General features: G+C 36.7%; 1 protein-coding gene across 1 annotated transcript; it reads right to left on the reverse strand.

Moving 5' to 3' along the window:
• Nucleotides 1-402: 402 nt before the first annotated feature.
• Nucleotides 403-15748, reverse strand: LOC118058748 (phosphatidylinositol 4-kinase alpha 1). Its single transcript, XM_035071495.2, has 26 exons — nucleotides 14496-15748; nucleotides 13591-13932; nucleotides 13348-13509; nucleotides 12811-12981; nucleotides 12486-12644; nucleotides 12259-12386; nucleotides 11835-12141; nucleotides 10480-10648; nucleotides 10036-10253; nucleotides 9410-9568; nucleotides 9111-9293; nucleotides 8277-8801; nucleotides 7802-8161; nucleotides 7354-7568; nucleotides 6691-6862; nucleotides 6125-6261; nucleotides 5862-6012; nucleotides 4327-4593; nucleotides 3744-3821; nucleotides 3603-3650; nucleotides 2643-2815; nucleotides 2361-2556; nucleotides 1904-2044; nucleotides 1348-1556; nucleotides 930-1091; nucleotides 403-831 (listed from the first exon to the last, which is right to left on the reverse strand). Exons 1-26 carry the CDS (start codon nucleotides 15480-15482, stop codon nucleotides 573-575), a joined length of 6078 nt encoding a protein of 2025 aa, XP_034927386.1. The 5' UTR covers nucleotides 15483-15748; the 3' UTR covers nucleotides 403-572.
• Nucleotides 15749-19312: the final 3564 nt, after the last annotated feature.

Genomic DNA, 19312 nt, shown 5'->3' on the forward strand with positions numbered 1-19312 from the left:
TACGCCTCGAGGCAAGGATAAGACAGATATTGAAGGAGGCTGCTACAGTAAAATAAGCCTACAGAGGACCGCATTACGATACAAATGTAATTTAATAAAAATTTAAATTATTATTATTATTATTTTAATATACTAGTATTAAAAATAATCTTTTTTTTTTTTTTTTTTTTTTTAAGAAAAAACACGCTAAAAATACACTTGGATAAATATCACGCCCATCACCAGTAACGGTAGTCAAAGAACTCTGAACTCCCCACAATTCCCAGAATGTTTCGAGGGCGAGAGGTACGAGTTTCATAGCTAATCAAAGTGGCTTGTTTCTTGTACTTGCAAAGAAAGAAGCATGAATTTCAGTTGTGTATAGGACCAACAAACAGTGTTTTAGCATCCTTGCAAACATCATCAGGAATCCCATCGCTCGATTATGAAAATTATGCCGTTCTGCTAATAATATTTACTTCAGCTCTCTAAAGTGGAAAATCTCCAGGAAAAAATCCACAGCTGTAAACCTAAGGAACAATTACAAAATTACAAGCAATCATGTACATTTATGATGAACTCTACGTTTTTATTTACTTCTCAATGCCCTGTTGAATGTATTGTATCAGGTCGTAGCCAGCTGTGGTCCACTTATTGTAGGCATCTGTGCACACCCGGATCATGAAGTTGGCAGCTTCACGCTCGCTCATCTCAGGGTGAAATCTCTTGCGAAGATTTCCAATTGGGTCACCCCTACTGAAGCACGGCAACCCACTGTCAAGCATCAACATCACAGTGTTGATTATCCCATCCATGTAGCGGCGGGCTGCGAGGTACCCCTTCACACACAAGCTGTTGACAGATTTTAGGAAACCAAACACTTAGCTCTCAAAATCTGTCCATGAAAGCAGATAGAAGAGAGAAAATCCAAAAACAAGCACCAATCTTACCGTACAAATTGGGACCAAGTTTCGCTCTTCATAACCCCAGAGGGATCTAGTAATTGAGTCATCTCATGGCTCAGCTTGAAGTGTGCACTCTCAAAGCGCATATTTCCACCAGGTGATGTTTCCAAGATGAAACCAAAATCAATGTGAACAAGCCTCCCCACGCTGCATTGGCATGAATGTCAGTGTCAGGTAGTCGGTATTTTTTCTCAAAATCCTAAAATCTAATATCAACTTCTATGTTGATTGGTGTTAGGCATGCTGTGCTTCAAACCCCCCCCCCCCCACCCCAACACGCACACCTGTTTTCCTTCATAGTTTTGCTTGGATTGTTTGTTTCTTGAATGCACTAACTTTACTCCCCAGCCATTGCAATCAACAATTACTTCCATGAAAATAGAAAAATAAAAAGATTGCGTACTTGTCAAAGAGAAGATTCCCATTGTGTCTATCCTTTGGCTGAAGTAGAAGGCTGGCAACTGCATAACCAGCACTGCTAATGATAAAATTCTCGCGTGCAGCTTCAAAACTAGGAGAGCCAACAGGCCCATAATCCTGTTGAAAGATCTCATACAAACCACCATCTGTTGTTTCACCCATCTGACTTCTGCTACGTGTGTTAGGCACAACCTACGTCATTACACATGGTTTGCAACATATAAGCATAACACATACAACATCACAGAAGAGGCAATTTTAGGATGGTAGGTTGAACATTGCCACATCAAAAGAAAAGGAAAAGACTAATATTTTAGGAAGTCTGGTGTTTAAAATTGGCTATTAGTCTTGAATTATTAAATTAACATTACTGAGATGGCATTCCTACTCTATATGAAGATATCTTGTTGGCACCTCATTCCACACTAAATGGCAAACTGCACTCTTGCTCTCATTCTGCATATCGTATTGAGCTGTATTCCAGGTAACATTGCACCAGACAAGCACAGCTAAAATAATGGTTAAACACAAAATCTCACCTCAATTATACCTCTCTCCGGACCAGTTGGGAGAACACCATAAGGAAACAAGTAGAGATTAAGTCCAACTGCTTCAAATATATCTCTAAGGAGTGCTATAACTTGAAGGGCAAGAACATCCTGTCGACAATCATCTCCTACCTTCAAATGGAAAAGTATCAAATAAGCCATTTATGATAAGACTACTTAAATCAGTATCAAACCGAAAAAAATTAGTTTGTACAGAAAGATGCATTTTACTATCACCAGTGCCATCTATTTCATTCAAATAAAAAAAAATTAAGCAAGCATCGCAAAATTATGTGATAAAAAACATTACATGGCCTGAAAATGACAAACCTCTTTAGAGAAATCATACAACATATAGTTCGTTCTTTATATGAATTTGTGAGTATCAGTGTTCATAGGTGGTACATTCTATAGGGATTTTATTGGTGTAACATGTTCACAATCATACCTTGAAGATGCAAGCTTGGGGTTTTACATCATTTTGATCCCCAAACCGATCAACCACGTTAAATGTCACCATGATGGGAACTTTTGCTGCAGATTGTAAAGGTATTCCACTGTCCACCCGGATGCCCCTAACAAGCTTGCTAGGAGCAGTTGGCAAGTAAAGATCTTCTCCCTCCAATTCAATTTTCTCCAACTCTCTATTTTAGCAAGCCATATGCCAACATCAACAGCAAGATACAAACCATAAGCAGAATCAGCTTAAGCATTGAGATTAGGGGTATACCTCCGAATACCAGCTCGGCGTTCTTCCTTAGAAAGTGGATGCAGAGCACCAGAAATAGATGTAACTTTATCAAAAAAATCAAACTCCCTTTGAAACAAGTTTTGGGCCTTGGTGCTGAAACCATCAATAATACGCTGACGAACAACTGGCAATAGTGCTTGAAAGGAACCACTCTGTAATAAAAACATATATAAATATAGTAGTTAAGTATGAAATGATAAGACCATGGTGGGATCCATCGATTCATACTCATGCACACATGTAGCATCTTAGGAACCACACGTGTATCCAGATATGAAAACACCCTAGATTATAAGTGCATCAAAAAAGTAGACACATATCTCGAGTAATTGAGTGTGACAAAGAATTGTAATGAATAGAGCAGGTTATGATTGCAAACCTAGTATTAATATTCACCAACCACCCCCAGTGCATTGTGTTGTAACATATGTATGTACAAGCAACTACATGATCAAGCTGGTAAGTGGCAACACCGTAGCACACATTTGCTGACTGCAGAAAAACTCTTTAACATATCGCGGCAATAACACCAGGCTGCTAATAAACCATACATGACAAATACATGAATATGGTAAGAGAGGAGTGTGAGGTGGTATCTCTTAAGCCTTTCCTCTGATCTCTTTCATATCTATGAAAGGTTAAGGTATAGCAGGATTTTCACATGAAACAAGCAACGTTTGCTAAACTGCTTTGTCTACAACTGAAATGCTCTCTATGACATCTGTTGTATTCTACTGGGTCAAATGAACAGAATGTAATTCCAAATGAATGCATATTAACAAACTTATATCCCACTTGGGAAGTAAGCCTATACCTTCCAGATAAACTATCCATGCATAAAGAGGTAATTACATTTAGCAGTTTCTGGGTCAAGAGTAAAGGATTGAATTAGGTCTAAAGGTAAGAGGTCTGTTTGACTAGAAGAAAAACTATACATACCTTTCCAGAGGCAACTTCTTTACCAGATTCTGATGGAAAGGTTTCACCCTGTCATGCATAAGACACTCATGAATTATGCAAAGTGAAGAAAATATAAGACCATTATAAGTTAGCCATACAAGTATACGAATGCTTCCACACCTGCAGATGCCATATCAGAATATGGGCAAATATATCACTTCTCTGAGTTGCTCTGAGCAAATATCCTTCTACTAACCTCTGCAAAAATTATAAAAGTAGAAAACCAATGAATAAGAAAATACTTGTATATTCCTGGTGGCAGTTTACAGTTTAAAAATCCATTCTAAAAAAAAGGACAAGTACAATAATCCCATTCTCAATTCTGGCAGCTTTGTATAGTTAAATAGACAAAATAGACCTACTGATCGAATATGCAATCAACCTGATTGTCCAGAATTATAGAAGTGTAGAAGCCAGGTTACAGTGGAGTAAGAGGCTTAAGGTTGAAAGAAGTGCACAAAAGGATTTTTTCCCTTTTTCTGGGCAAAAAAAAAAACTTCCTATTTGATTTGCTTATCTCATGCAACATAAAACAACAAGAGCAGTAATTTTTAGGCGAGTCAGGTTAAAATTGGTTTGAGATGTCCATCCTCCACCTCACCTAAACCACTCTTGAATTAAGATGAGGTTAGGGCTTCCCCAACCAAACCTGAACTAGAGTATTAGCATAAGCACAAATGGTCAGGTTCATCAGATAACCCACCCCATCATCGTATCGCAAAGACTGCACTAGCTGTGGCATAAAGAAAGTCACTCGCTCTGGAGGATAAGACTCCAAAACTCTAAGAACATATGCCATCACACGTGGATGCCCCTTGTATGCAGGAGTCAAGAACTCGAGTGCTTGTGTGATTGAACAAGCAGCCCAGTGAGGCAGTTGTTGCAAAAGCACTGAATCTTCATCAACAGCATTTGGGGTGACAAAATATGGCAATGCTTCAGGTATGCAGCGGAGATCCAAAATATGTGACTGCAATGGAAACACCAGAAAAATCAAGGTATCATAAACTAAATTACACAAGTAACAAATCATTAAAAGGGGGCCGGAATCACCAAAGGACAACATAAATCATTGTCATTCCAGTTTTCCACGAAAGTAAAGAAGAATATCTTTGCTCGCAAATGATATTAAGAAGCAAAATTATCAGAGTTGTTTAGTGGTAAGCAAAGATAGTCACCATTTTTTTAATAAAAAAAAATTAATGGTCACATTTCGTGATCACTCTTTATCACATCAATGGTTTTTTGAACTAGCAAGAGGCTCTGAGTTTTAACATCAAATCAAAACAAAGACATAGAATGGCCATTTCCACCCAACTGTGCTGAGGCCATTTGAGCATGATAGGCTCAGCATGCTCCAATCCAGAGTGAGAGGAGGAACACTTCTACACAAAGTACCAAAAAAGGATACATGCAAATGAAACACTACAAAAACATGAAGGACATTATCAACCTTGCACCTGTGTACCTAATAAACAAGAGACGCAAACTAATTCTACTATGAATTGTTGAACTTGCCTCTGGTCATGGTTTGCTAGGTTTGTATGGCTATTAAATGATAAAAAGGTTCATCTCATGGCTGATAATTAATGGATACTAAAACATGTAAAAAACCACGGTGTTTAAATGACATTTTAGGCTCTCGACTACAGATTTGTATATGATATTTTGATATTTTTTTGGGAAAAAATCCTGAAGAAAACCAAAGATCTATGAACAGGAGAAGCATAAAAGAGATTCAGTAGGGGAAAATGCATAGGTTTTGACCCAAATAAACAAAAAACAAAAGAATACGACAAAAAAATTTAACCAAATAAAAACAACTATAAAAATGCAGAAGATCTAAAACACATGAAAGAAATTCAACCATAACTAGATATTGTACACTAAGCAAAAATGTAAACAAAACATGTGCAGCTGAATAGAAATCATCTTCTGCAACTGCAGCTCAATAAACTAAAAACATCTTTTTTTCCAATATTTATATCATTTTTCACCTTTACTGTTCAAGACAATGATAGCAGATCACTTAGTGGCACAGAATTAAACAGAATCTCTGAATAAGCTTTTATACTTTCACCCAAGGAATGACAACTGTTCATAAAGAGATGATTTTCCAAAATGAAATCATCTTCTAAACAAGAATTAAATTACAAATGTTAATCCTTATTCAGGAGTTTCATATTGTCAGTTCTTTGCAAGCTTATGCTCCCACTAATAAAGATATGGCAAAACTACCTGAACTAGTTGAGTTACTTCAGCTTTCAAATTAATATTTGTTGGGAACCTCGAGACCAAGCATAAGGCAATCCTTGGATCCACAGAGAAGGCAGTCCTAGCATATTCAATCCATTTCTCTGAGCTGATTTTAAGCCGAGATGCATTTTCCCTTGAGATGGAAAGACAAAAGGAGTCGAGATCTTAAGAAACTAATACTATAATATCTTCAAAAAAGTTGGTAGCAGAATATGAATTTATTGCGTAGAATAGCGACGATTTACTTAGAGTTAGTGGGTTGTGCCCAAACTTCAAGCCTATCAGCTTCATGCTGGCATAGCATCATAAGCAGCTGCTTCCGTTTTTCTCTTCCTGCAGCATAGTTCTCCATCTGGCCCCATACAGGGTGACACTGATCATTCTGCAATTACTTCATTTTATTATTATTAATTCCCTAATAAAATACAAAGGCAGGCTCTGAGATTCAAACAACGATTGAAGATACCCCAAAACACACACAAACACAAAAAAGGTCCTATATCAGCATCCCCACCTTTCCATATTAGGAAATCCACAAAACATTATCCACTTTAGTTTTTATAAATCAGATTGCATGACTTAATGAGCTTGCCCATTATTAAAATTATTTGAAAAAATGGAAATCAAAGTGTTTTTGAAATGCCAAGAACTTTCACTTGAGTTGATAGATATGAAAAAAGCACATACATTTAGGACCATGTGAAAGTGAAACAAATTGGATGAGTATCTATATAGGTATCAAAATGTGAAATAACCAATTCTTAGAACTATGCATGGCTATTGATTCTATATGCAACAAACGTAATCTTACCATATCAACCAAATAAGTCCCATTCTCGTGCCCCCGTCCTCTTGCATCAGATTGACCATCATTAGAAATATAGTGAACAAATACGGACAGAGATCGAGCCTCACTAATGGAAAAATTTACATTGTTTACATCAAACCATTCAGGCTCAAAAGCAAACCAACCCAAACAGGCCCTGAAACACGCACCAAACACGACTTTCAATCCTCAAATACAACAGCAAAAAAAGCATTTAATCATCATCAATAAAGAACTTCAAAAGCAAACTGATGGTACTCCAAAGCCATCCCGGTTAACTCCAAAAACATTGATTAAACAACACTGCAGTAGATAAGGCCATTAACAAAGTAACTGAGAATACCATCCTCATCAACATTGCCTTCTGCGGGAAAATAACCAGCACCTTGACCTCTTTCAGTGGTTTTCCAAAGCCCCAACCCATACATACAAAAAAAGAATCAATCAAAGAGACCCAATCCCCAGTCATCAAAAGATTTTCATTTTCATATTATTTCACTGTTTTCTTCTCTTATTTTCGAAAAGCAGATTTCAATGTTTAATATTCTGTACAACTTTCTTGTTTTAGTTGCCAGGGGGCTGAGTAAACTGTCATTGAAGCATAAAGAGAACAAGCAGCAAGTTTTAATGTACAGTAATGGAATTGACCTATAAATCCGATCTTCCAGGAGTTGAAGCCCTGTTTTGAAATTCTGCAGATTGCCTTGGGAATGACATGAACAGAACTTAAGACCAAGAAGCATGATGGTGAAGAAAGTGCCAGTAGCTGCAGGATGGCGGGAAAAGTTCCAGGAGGATTTGGTTGTCCCTTGTAACAGTCGACCAAGAAGCAAGAGTTGCTCAACACTGTTGTGTCGAACTACCTGTACAACAACAAACCACAAAATATTTTGATGGAATAAGAAAACTATTTGCTTATTGCTGTAAAACAAACACAACAAGTATTTAACTCCAGTGTGCAAACTCCTGCATGTGAATACTGAATACCACCACAAAACACCTTAATCCCACCAAGAGTGCATTCCAATAAATACAAAAGAATGAACACTGACAATGTAACTGAGAGAGAGATTGACAATCATAGATAAATCCTAACCTCAAACCGGTCAATTAAAAATCCAACCCATATTTTATGCGCCATTATTTGTTCAACAGGATCAATTTCAGGCAGCGATTCAGGTTCCCCAGGGGCTAGCTGAGGTCTCAGTTTCGCAGCAGGTCCCGAGTACTTCACTTCATGCGCAAAAAGTCCTCGTTTCGTATCAATTGTCCATAACCAAGCATCCACTAGCTCTGCAAGCACAAGAGAACCAAGTTGCGGTGCAGCGGAAACCAACCACGTCCAAATGAAAACACCAGTCTCCATCGAATCAGGTGTAGAAATATATGCTGGACACCAGCAAAGAAGACGTAGAAGTTGAGCAAAGCCTTCTACATTTGATTTTGACTCAGAAGCCTATTACCAAACAAATAAATCAAACAGATGGAAAAAAAGGAGGGACAAGTAAAACACAAGTCCTTCAACATTATCAGCAGGAATATCAGTGACAAGATGGAGAGCCTCATTTTACCAGATTTGAGAGAAGAAATGCAGCAGCCTGGGAACATGTATCACGAAACTGTGACTTGTCCACTTCCCCACCTTTCTCTGCAATACCGACAAATTGCTGAAGAAGGAGCACAATCTTATTAAGTAGCATCTCATTAAATGAATCATCCTCAGCTGGTGGTTGTTGAGAAAACGCTCCAGTTATCAACCTTTGAAGACCACTACCAAAACCTGTTGGTGCGCCACCGGATTGAAATCCACCAATGCTGTTATACAACCTTCTCATGCCTGCAATTTCTCCAGCATGGTTGCACTTAACTGTTGCACTCACAATACCAGTGCTAAGCACCTCCAAATTGAAAGCTTCAGTCACATTCAAGTTTGCTCCTGAAGCAGCTGCTGCTGCAGCCATGACTGCAGGAATATTAGCTGTTCGTATGCCAGTCCAGTCATTTTTACTGGGCCCAATCCGTATCTCAGTTAAGAGAGAAACAACATCAGTTGTAGGTTGTGTTCTCTGCCAAGTATTTGCTTTGCAAAGCTTTTCCTAAAGTGTTCGGAAACCCAAAAAAAAAAGGAGCAAAAACCCATAAAAATGAGAATATTTTAATGAGAAATGGAAACTCCATAAAATAAACAAGATCATCATTATCAACAAATACATAACTGATTGAATAGGATAAGACCTTGTTTAAATGAAGCATGCCACAGGCATACAAAAGAGCATGCACAATTCTCAATAAATTGCAAGAATTATCATAAACAACTCATGTACAGCAGTTTTATCACATATATTCACACATTTAGCAAATATAGAAATCCAAATCCACTTCATCTATGATATTGTAAAACCAACCTGCAGTAGACCTTGGCTAGTGCATGGGGCATATGAAAGTGATATGCTGATCCATTCCCTGACAATCCTTTGGTACAAAGAACGAACCGATGCTATCAAAGCAGGATCATTAATAACTGCAGAAGGTGAGTCGTTGTGAACTGAAAATAGCAGGGAGTCTAGACAGGATGAATTCCACAAAACCTGCATACATGTATTTCCATTTTATCCACATAAGATTAGGCAAGTTGTGGATCACAGGAAAAGAAAAGAGAAAAAAAAAATCATCTACTGCAAACAGCATTACCAAACAACACTACCTGAGGAAACTTGTCTCTTAGCTGAGTCAACAAGTTTACAGAAATATCTCGAATGTGTTCCTCCCTCTGTGACATGCTTTTTATAAGAAAACAGGCATGGGAAAAAAGAGTTGATTCTCTAACATTGGCTTCATTGCCTGTTTCAGTTATTCGATCTTCCTGAAACCAGATCAAAGTATCAAAGACGTTCACAAGGTAATGAGAGGAAGCGAAGAGAGCAGTAAACAAACTTCATTTTACTAGGAAAGGGTACCATTTCTATTTCTACTACATGTTATTGTTTAAGAAAGCAAGAGTCCCCATGAAACAAGAAATAAAAAGTCAATGTCACACTTGAAAACCATCCACTGCTACTATCAAATTTATTCATTTTAAACAGAGTAAGAGAAAAAAAAGGATATCACCAGTTGTGGCTCAATGAAGTGCAGTCCTGGGAGGAAGTATTATAGGGACTATAATAGACACTTTACAGAGAACATAAGGGAATGTATTGTTTTGATATTTACACCTTCAGTGCAAGAACTAAGCATAAAAAGTAATCAACATTCCCTACATGAGCAGAAATAAAAATGGAAGGGCATTGCTAGAAAAAAGATTTTAAATGCAATGAAATAAAAAAAAAATACCAGCCAGAAAACTGCTGCTTCAAATGCCCTATGAACAATAGCCATCAAACATTGGAACACAGCTGGCATAAGATTTGGAGTTTTTAGATATTCGAAGACACAGCTGAAGGCACTTCTAGAAGCACTCAAACTATCACCACCATTAAGGATGCCACCATTGCTACTGAAACGTATTATCTCCAAAAATGCAACAGCAAGCAGGTAGGTTGCCTTCACACCTGTAAAATCAAAGTGTAATCAACACACATGCTTGGGACACCAATATTAAAGCAGACTTGAAAAAAAAAATCAGGACCATTAATGAGGAATAATTCCACCAAATAAGGTCCCGAAACAACCAAATTTTCAAGATGACTAAAGAAAAAAGCATCAAGTTGAAAACAAATAAACAACACCAGAATCACAAATTTAAAGCACAACAACATAGTACGCAATCTATTGAACCTGAAATTGTGCTCATAGCTGCAACATCAACTCTGCCACCAAGAGCAGCTGAAAGAGTAGATCTTTGTGTTAAAGCTGCTTTCTCATTACCACTCCCCCGACGACTACCAGGATTGTGAAGGGCATTGAGTTCCAATTCATCTTCAAGCCATTTCACAGAGCTAACAACCTGGAGAGAGATATTATTATGTCGAACTCAAATATGGGTAAAATACATAGAGAAATGACTTTCTTGAATAGTTAAAGATAGGGTGTGATGATTAAGTTCCAAGTGTAAAACAGGCCAAGTCAAAAGGCAGAATTTCTCAAGTAAAATTAAAAATAATTTAAGATCATAAGGGAGGCAACATTTTGGAGTGCAAAACCATATATATCAAAAATAGGTTCTAGTTTAGAAATGAAAAGGAAACTACTTAAAGCTATATTTAATCCTTAATTGTCCAGGATAGAGATCAGCTCATCGAATGCCTTACCAATAAAATGATGATCCAAACCCAATTTCTTACAAGTCTCAGATTAACACAGTCTACAAGAGAAACAGAAGATTGGTCTCTTTGTACATTTGATATTCCACATTGGCCATATGACAGAACAAGAGTCCTATTACAAGCTGATGTGGTGAGTTTCAAGTAATAAAAGAAGTAACATATGCACAGAAGAGAGAAATATTGATGAACCACCAGCCTCCCAAATTTGATCGAACAGCAACCATTCATCAGCCTCATAAGCCAACCCCCACCCCCAATATGACAGAACAAAAGTCTTATTATAAGCTGACGTGGTGAGGTTCGAGTCATAAAAGAAGTAACATATGCACAGAAGAGAGAAATACAGACGGACCACCAACCTCCCTAATTTGATCAAATAGCAACCCATTCATCAGGGGTTTTCCTAATAAGCCAATCCCCCCCCACCCCCACCCCCCAAAAAAAAAAAAGCAAAACTTAAACCATTTCTTGATCATTGAAATTGTTTTCAGAGACATAAGATTGGTGTATCTACCGATGTTGTAATTCAGGTACATTTTGCTACAATTACAATTTATTTCAGTGAAAGATTAATTCATCTATGAATTTAGGTCACTGTAAGTGGTCCAGTTATAAAATTACAAAAGTAGCCTACCTTTTTTTCCTTAATCAACTAAAGCCATGTCAGAGACAAAAAAATATAGAACTGATTAACTGAGTGTGTAACGTATGCATTCCAGAACAGCAATCTGTTGCAGCCCTTATAAAATTAAACAAACTAATCGCTAACAAGTTAATGGCATTTGGCACAATTTCAGAGAAAGACAGGAAAGAAATTATCAAGTAAATAAGATGTCATCATTTAAGAACCATTTGCAATCAACTTACAAGGGGAGGTGTCCCTTGAGCAATTTGCTGAACAGCAGACGACCACTGTGCATTCCACATGTATGGTCCACCCACTGCTTGAAGAGCAATTGTGCCCATGCTTCCCACACTGTTCAGTGTAGTTGAAACTGACTTTGTTGGCTGCTGAATTTTCTGAATGGGCGGTGCTAGACCAAAAAGAGCAACATAGAACCACAGGTTGCGGAACAATTTCAAGAGTGATGGTTCCACATTCACAGTGGGGTCAAAATCAGAGCATATTTCAGCAACAGCAGAAAGCAGAGGCCCTAGAAAATCTGCTCCACTCCTGCAACAATTGGGGTATCAGATAGAACAACGCCAGAAACACAACGCAGTGAGGGGGGAAAATGGCTGTTGCAAGCAGATAAAACAAGAGATTCCACGTGAAGGAAAAGATATATACCTTCCACTTTTGGATTCAGCAGCCAGGCCTACATCCGAGCACAGAGATAGCAAACGATGACGATAGTCTGAGCGTAATTTCATATTTTTAAGCCCACTAGCAATCAAAAGAAATCCTGCAGGAAGAGTCTAGAATGTGATGGAACTAGTGAGCCACCATTTGATAAGATAAACCATCAGCCATCTTAAAGCTATTTTGTATGACTGGTCATTGTAAACAATGCATACCTCAACACGTTCTGTGGTGGCTTCTGGTGCCAATGTTTTGCTTTCAGCAGACCCTACACTTGACAGTTTACTTAAGTAACTTCTTGTCATTAGAACAACTGTCTCCCGATACGACTTCTCAAAACCTAAACCTGCGATGCGAGAAACAGCATCGAGAAGCTGCAAGAAGTTAAGGGAGAAAGAAGTTAGAGAACGTGCCTAATAGATATGAGATGCAAAATACTAGATTGCAATTTGAAATGACCACCAATAGAAAGGAAAAAATATGTGTGAGAAAATCAAATCTATATCAGATACTAGATTGCTCCAAAGACAGATTCCCTACTCGAAGTCGCAATAAACCAGGAGTTGAAGCTTCGCCCTCTTCCAAGCTTTCAATAAAAAGTGGCAAAATCATGTCTACCACTTCAGACTTGTTAACAGCGACAGTCAAATCAGCAAGCAAGCGAATAACATTAAGCTGCACAGCAGGAACTCCCTGCTTCTCCTTGTCAACCTGGAAATCAGCACAACTAGTAAACAGGGAATGAAATAGAACCAGGGATCAATAACAAAAAAAAAAAATGGAAACCATGAGCTGGTGCAGAAAGGATTCCGTGATCAAATGGTTATAACCCTGGTTAGCAAACAACTTCTGTTACTTTTGTTATAACCTCTAGCGAAAAAAAGGATGAACACATTTGACATTCCCATCCCTGGTGAGTATAAGAAAAACTAACAAGTGATCCATCCTAGATTAATTTGAAAGCGCCTTTGTTAACAATGTTGACAAGCAGACAAAGACACCAACAAAATTCTGTATGTGATCTGTATATCATAGTTATAAATGTATCAGAGTGTGTTGCTCTCAATATAAACCAACCTGTTCATCATAATCAATTCGTTCGCGTATACTGGAGGCCAATCCAGAGATAAACGTGTCCACAGGAGCCCGATCCTTTGTCCAGCCAGATTCAATTATCTGACAGCTTATCTTCATGACAGTCTCAAACATTGCTCCCTGACTGCCACCCCAAGTATCAGCCTGTTACAATTGTAATGAACATCTTTACAGACCATATAGCATGCTTGTATATGCCAACTGAAACCTATCCATAACACATACCTGAGCACAGGCAGTCAGCACAAGTGGCTTAAGGCGAATGAGCAAGACACGCATTGGCTGACCCCCCCTGATGACAGCAATTTGTGCAATCCCACCAAGCAATGAACTGAGCAGCTCTTCACAGTTTCTCAACTTCCGCCACACTGAGAGCAAACAGGCTTCTGCAGCATCAATCAACAATGCCAGAGTCTCAAGCACCAACCTCTTGGATGTCTTGCCATCCACATCAAGAGATGCAAGACTCTGAACTTTCATCCTGGCTGCAGCTTGATAGACGGAAAGTTTTGCATTGACTCTTGCTTTTAAAAGCTGTCCCTGTTCATTACAGTCCCGTCTCCGTATCTGCCAACATAACCAACTTTCCCTTATCAACCAGTATATTCAACATTTCTTTTCCCGCTACAGAAAGAGGTCCCATGCACGTTCACTTAATTACACACACACACACATGTACTCACACAAATAGACATGCACGCACATAAAACGAGCCCAGAAATTTACATACCCGCATACATGAACATATATATGCATTGAGAGAGGCCATAACAAATTTCCAATTTCAAACTTTACTGTATCAAGTTCAAATTCCATGGTTTCTCCTGAGAGATACCTCCTAGGTAAAAATGTAAAAGCAAATCCAAAATCAAGTTAACATATAAGCACGTTAGCTTCAAACACATGACCGATAAATAACCAAAAAAATCCATGGTTAGATTTTTCCTGCGCACTAGAAGCACCTTCATACACTTCTACCTTTGCCATTACTAAGTTTCCCTTACATGCCCGTTTCCTCAATGAGGTCCATCTATTTTTCATCTGAAATACATTAAGAACTGTTCACAAACACACAGAGTAGTGGTGGCGGTGGTGGTGAAAACAGCAGCAGCAGCAGCTGCTGCATTTACCTTCAAAAATGCAGACAGAGATTGAAGTTGCTTCTTAGCAATGAACCTAACTAGCTCCAAAAGCTTGTTATCTATCTTGACACAATCCAAAACATGTCCAATCAACTTGTACGCAATCTCTTGCTTCTCCAATCCCTCCGCACTCTCTTCCTCAAATGAAGCCACTTGTTGCCTGCTCAATCCCCCACCTCCATCAAATCCCACCCCCGTTGACTCCAAACCACTCTTCCACGTAACTCCACTCCCATTCACCACCAATGTCGTTGATGCACTCGACGAAGACAGTGTCATATGACTCAAATCATTCACCGTACTCGAAATCTCATTATTGGCATCGTGGCTATTATTATGTTGTTTCACATTATTACTCAATGGCGAGCTTTGTGAGGATGACGTTCCAGAGTTCATCCCAATTCGCTCACTAGGTGACGATGGCACCGGTACGGGCACATTAAACTGATCTAAAAGGCACGTGATCAACTTCTCCCCATCTTCCGGCAAAATCGGAACAAAATTCTCTGTTAACGCAATTAAAAAAACCCTAGAAATCGCCGAGCTCGCCAAATTTTCACCGGCATTGTTCCCAATCGCAGCCATAACAACTTCTCCAACAAATCCGGCAACATCCTCGGAGAAACCCGGATCCAATTCAGCCGACTTTGACACGTAAGCCAAGAAGTCGGTAAAAAAAGACGCGATCGAGTCGGTAGAGAAGGATTGTGGCCAGTAGGAAGGATTAAACGACGTCGGGATTGAGCGGAAGAAAGCGAGGATTAGTGATTTTGGACGGTTATCGGTGTGGTCGAGGGTTATGGAGAGGAATCGAGAAACTGCGAGGATTGCATTGATTTGTGAGTGAGAAACCCTGGGTGATCCGGTTAAGAGAGACTCTGGTTGAGGACAGCGATTGCATAGCCAGGTCAATTTATCAGCGAATTGTGCAGGATTTTGTGAGATTAGATCACAGAGCTCTATTAATGACTCCATTGTCAGATAAATGGAGAATTGAATTGATGGATTTTTGTTTGATTTAGAGAAACATAATTTATTTGATTCTGAATGCGAGGGAGTGGGCGGAGAGAGAAAATGTGTGTGTTTTTATGGTATAATTTTGTTTCTAGGGTTTACAGGGAGAAAGGAAATGGAGTGATGGGTGAGAGGGAAGGGAGGTAATGTAGAGGTGAGGCTGCTGTTAGTTTTGTTTCTCTTATATTTTGCTGCCATTGTTTCTCTTTCATCTTCTTTTTTTGTCTCTCTCTTCCCCCCTTCTCTCTGTTTGTGGATGTTCCATTTTTTCGGATAAGCTACATTTGTATCCTCTAGGTATTCCAAATGTTTCAATTTAGTCTGTCCTTGGTGTAACTTTTGCAAATTAATTTAAGTTGTTCTCTTACTTTTTACATAAATAAATAAAAAAGTTATAATTATGTCTAGTTAGGAATAACTTTTAACTTAAATCAGAATTTTGTAGTAAAATTGAGTTAAATTTTTAATTTAATTTAATTGAAATTTGAAATTTTTAACTTGGATTAAAACTTATTCTACGTTCTTTATTTTTTTAAAAAGTTGTATTTAATCATTCTTTATTAAATGTGTTTTTATTTAAATTCATTTTTGCTTGATTTTGTTAATAGTTATTTCTAAAAAATAACCTCTGAATCATGACTCAAAAGTTAAAAGTCATATCAAGTATAATGCTAGTTTTATCATTTAATAATAAGCCTATGTTAAAATTACGAGAGAGGGCAAGTCTTTTTAAAATAGTCTTATTTATTTGCACAAAATACTATTTCTTTAAGTAATATTTTCTTACTTTTTTTTTCAAGCCTAGTACATTTTTATAAGAACATGTAAATGAAAAAGCATTTTTTTTATTTAAAAAAAAAACATTTAAGAGGAAAAGGTAACTTTTATCTATAGAATACTTTTTATTTTATAGTCCTGTTTATTTTTACGTTTCAAAAGTATTTTAAAAAGGTTAAATTTTTTTATTTTTTTATTTTAAAGTAATATTTTTAGATCATTTTAATGTATTAACGTTAAAAATATTTTTTTAAAAATAAAAATATTATTTTAATATATTTTTAAATAAAAAAATACTTTAAAATATAACTATAAATATATTTCCAAACATGCGAGGTAATAACTTTATTATTTTTAAATACTATTCTAAGTTCATAACTATATATACAGTCACTGGACTCAAGTCTGTACATGGAGGGATCCAATGTTATGCCTGTGAGCACGATGGCAAAAATAGACGAGTATTAAATAAAAGGATGATATTGAATTAATAGCGAAAATTTAGTGGTTTCTTCTTTGAAGTTTCTGGTAAATGAGGGACGAGACTGAAATAGTCTAGTCTTTTTGTGGCTGTTCTGTGCTGGGTCTTTCTTGTATGGCGACGAGGCGTCTTTGGATCCTCTTTTTGTCTTTTCTACTTCCACCCTCTCTGTCGCTCCGTCAAGGTCAGGGAGTCCGCTTGGAAGATATCAAGATAATGTTCTCTGCGTTGATTTTTCGCTCGTTCACTGTAGAAAGTAGAAACCCAGAAATCAAACCAATATTTAAATTTTTGTAGTCTTGCAACCGATTTTCTTCATTCAATTTTCACACGATCAAAATCTAATCCAGTTTTTAGCCAATAAAACAACGTATTTACCTGCACTAAAAGTAAAGTTTTCGTGAATTTTTAAAGAAAATAACTATTCGTACGTACAGTTTATTTTTTTCCAGTTTCTTCGCGGTTATGGATCCACAAAGCATCCCAAGTCATAAATGAAATCTTCGGTGTATTGATATGAAAGGCATTGATTAACCAGCAACCACCCACTCGCAGACAGAGCTATAAATATCCGTATAGAGTTGTTTATTTTTGTATTTTTTAAAAAAATTAAAAATATATTTTTTTCATTTAAAATTAATTATTCAAAATATTTTTATATAGATTTTAAAAAATTAAAAAATATATTATTTTAATATTTTTTAAAATAAAAATATTTTAAAAATTAACTGTTTCTATAATAATAAAACTCATGGTATTTACCTTTTAAATCAATGATAAAAAGTTGCTGTAATAATAAAAAATGACTTTATAGAGAATCAAATATCTTTTTTCTCTTTAAGCTAATCATGCTCCTCGTGCTATATTTGCACGACCGAGCAAACTTGCATGCTTGTACTTTTTACTTTTCTCATGGCTAGAATTAAAAATTTTCCTTTTTCTTTCTTGAACAAGTGTCATTAACTCAATAAATAACAATTAAGAAAACAATAAACAAATTTTATCTTAAGAATTTGAGACTGAGATACCTTTGGAGTGGCATTATACCAGCCACTTTATCGAATTCTTTTATTATAAAAAAAAAAAAAAACATTTGGAAAACAGGATAGGGGTTGTGCTTTTAAAGTACAAAGTTATTTATTTAATGGGCCTCCTAATGTCGTAAAGTCTAGCTATTTCTCTCCGTTGTCGGATAAAGATTAAAGTCTAAGAAATAGAACATGGATTTCTATCTAGAAGATGGCCTCATAGGTGTTACAAATCATGGCCCACCAGGCCTGGTGCAATTAATCAAAGTAGTGGACACCTGGTATAACAGCACACATCATTGCTGGGATAGGTAAATCGTCCGACTACTTGGTAGTTGGGCCTGGTCCTGGGCCTGGTAACTAGCATGTAGAACCTCTCTCTTTCTCTGATGACACTAGACGTGGACGGGGTTCGTAAGGGTTTTCCTCCCTTTTTTATTTGATATTAGTAATGGAAAAGGACGGCATTAATTGGATATTTGGGATTGTGATTTGACTGTATTTTTTAAAAGTTTGGAGTTTTTTTTTTTAAGCTTTAAATTAATTTGTTTTAGCTAATTAACAAATTCTGCAAAAACCCAAGGAAAAAGATGAGATGACAAAGCCTATTTAACATGTGGGTATAAGGGGTGAGGACCTTAAAGTAATAAAAAGTTGTTTGAAAATGTAGTGGTAGTTATTTTTAAAATATTTTTTATTTAAAAATATATTAAAATAATATATTTTTTTATTTTTTTAAATTTATTTTTGATATCAGTATATCAAAATAATTTGAAAATATTAAAAAATATTATCTTGAAATACAAAAAATTTTAAATTTTTTTTAAAATATTTTAAAATATAAAAACAAACAAAAATCTAAAAATATGTTATAAGATTACTTGACTAAGATAACATCATGGATGCCAGTCTGCAATTTAATGTATCATGAATATTTTCCTTAATTTCAAATTCAGATCTCTATACTGCTCAAGATTATATGTTTAGCAGGATTCGATGTTTCACCCTCTTATAAGCTGGCTCAGTACCCCAAGGACAAGCCACTCATATGGATGGCGCGGGCTGCTACTGGTTGCATTATGACAAGTCAAGGCTCGATACCACCGGACCAAGCCATCAAAACCATAACTAGCTTGGGAAAAACATCAAGCACCTGTACTTCTATGAAATTTGCTTGGAAGAAAAGCTTGAAGGGGCCAGCATTCAGACATCAGAATCTACATCCCGAAAAAAAAACTAACGCATAAACATTAGTTAGCATCAAACTATTCAATATTTTTCTTTTTAAAGCTTGATAATTCTCGAAACAGGAAGAAAGATTGGAGTTAATCCCATATCATAATATATATAAATATATAGCAAGATCAAGCGGATACATGGTGTGATATTATAAGGCTTCCAATATGGAAATTGATCTTGCCTAGCTAAACAATATTTAAAAAAAAAAAAGTACACAATCAAAAGAAAATCCATGAACCCACGAAACTAATTAAATTAACTATTTA

This window comes from Populus alba, chromosome 9 (genome assembly GCF_005239225.2).
Source record: "Populus alba chromosome 9, ASM523922v2, whole genome shotgun sequence".
Classification (NCBI taxonomy): domain Eukaryota; kingdom Viridiplantae; phylum Streptophyta; class Magnoliopsida; order Malpighiales; family Salicaceae; genus Populus; species Populus alba.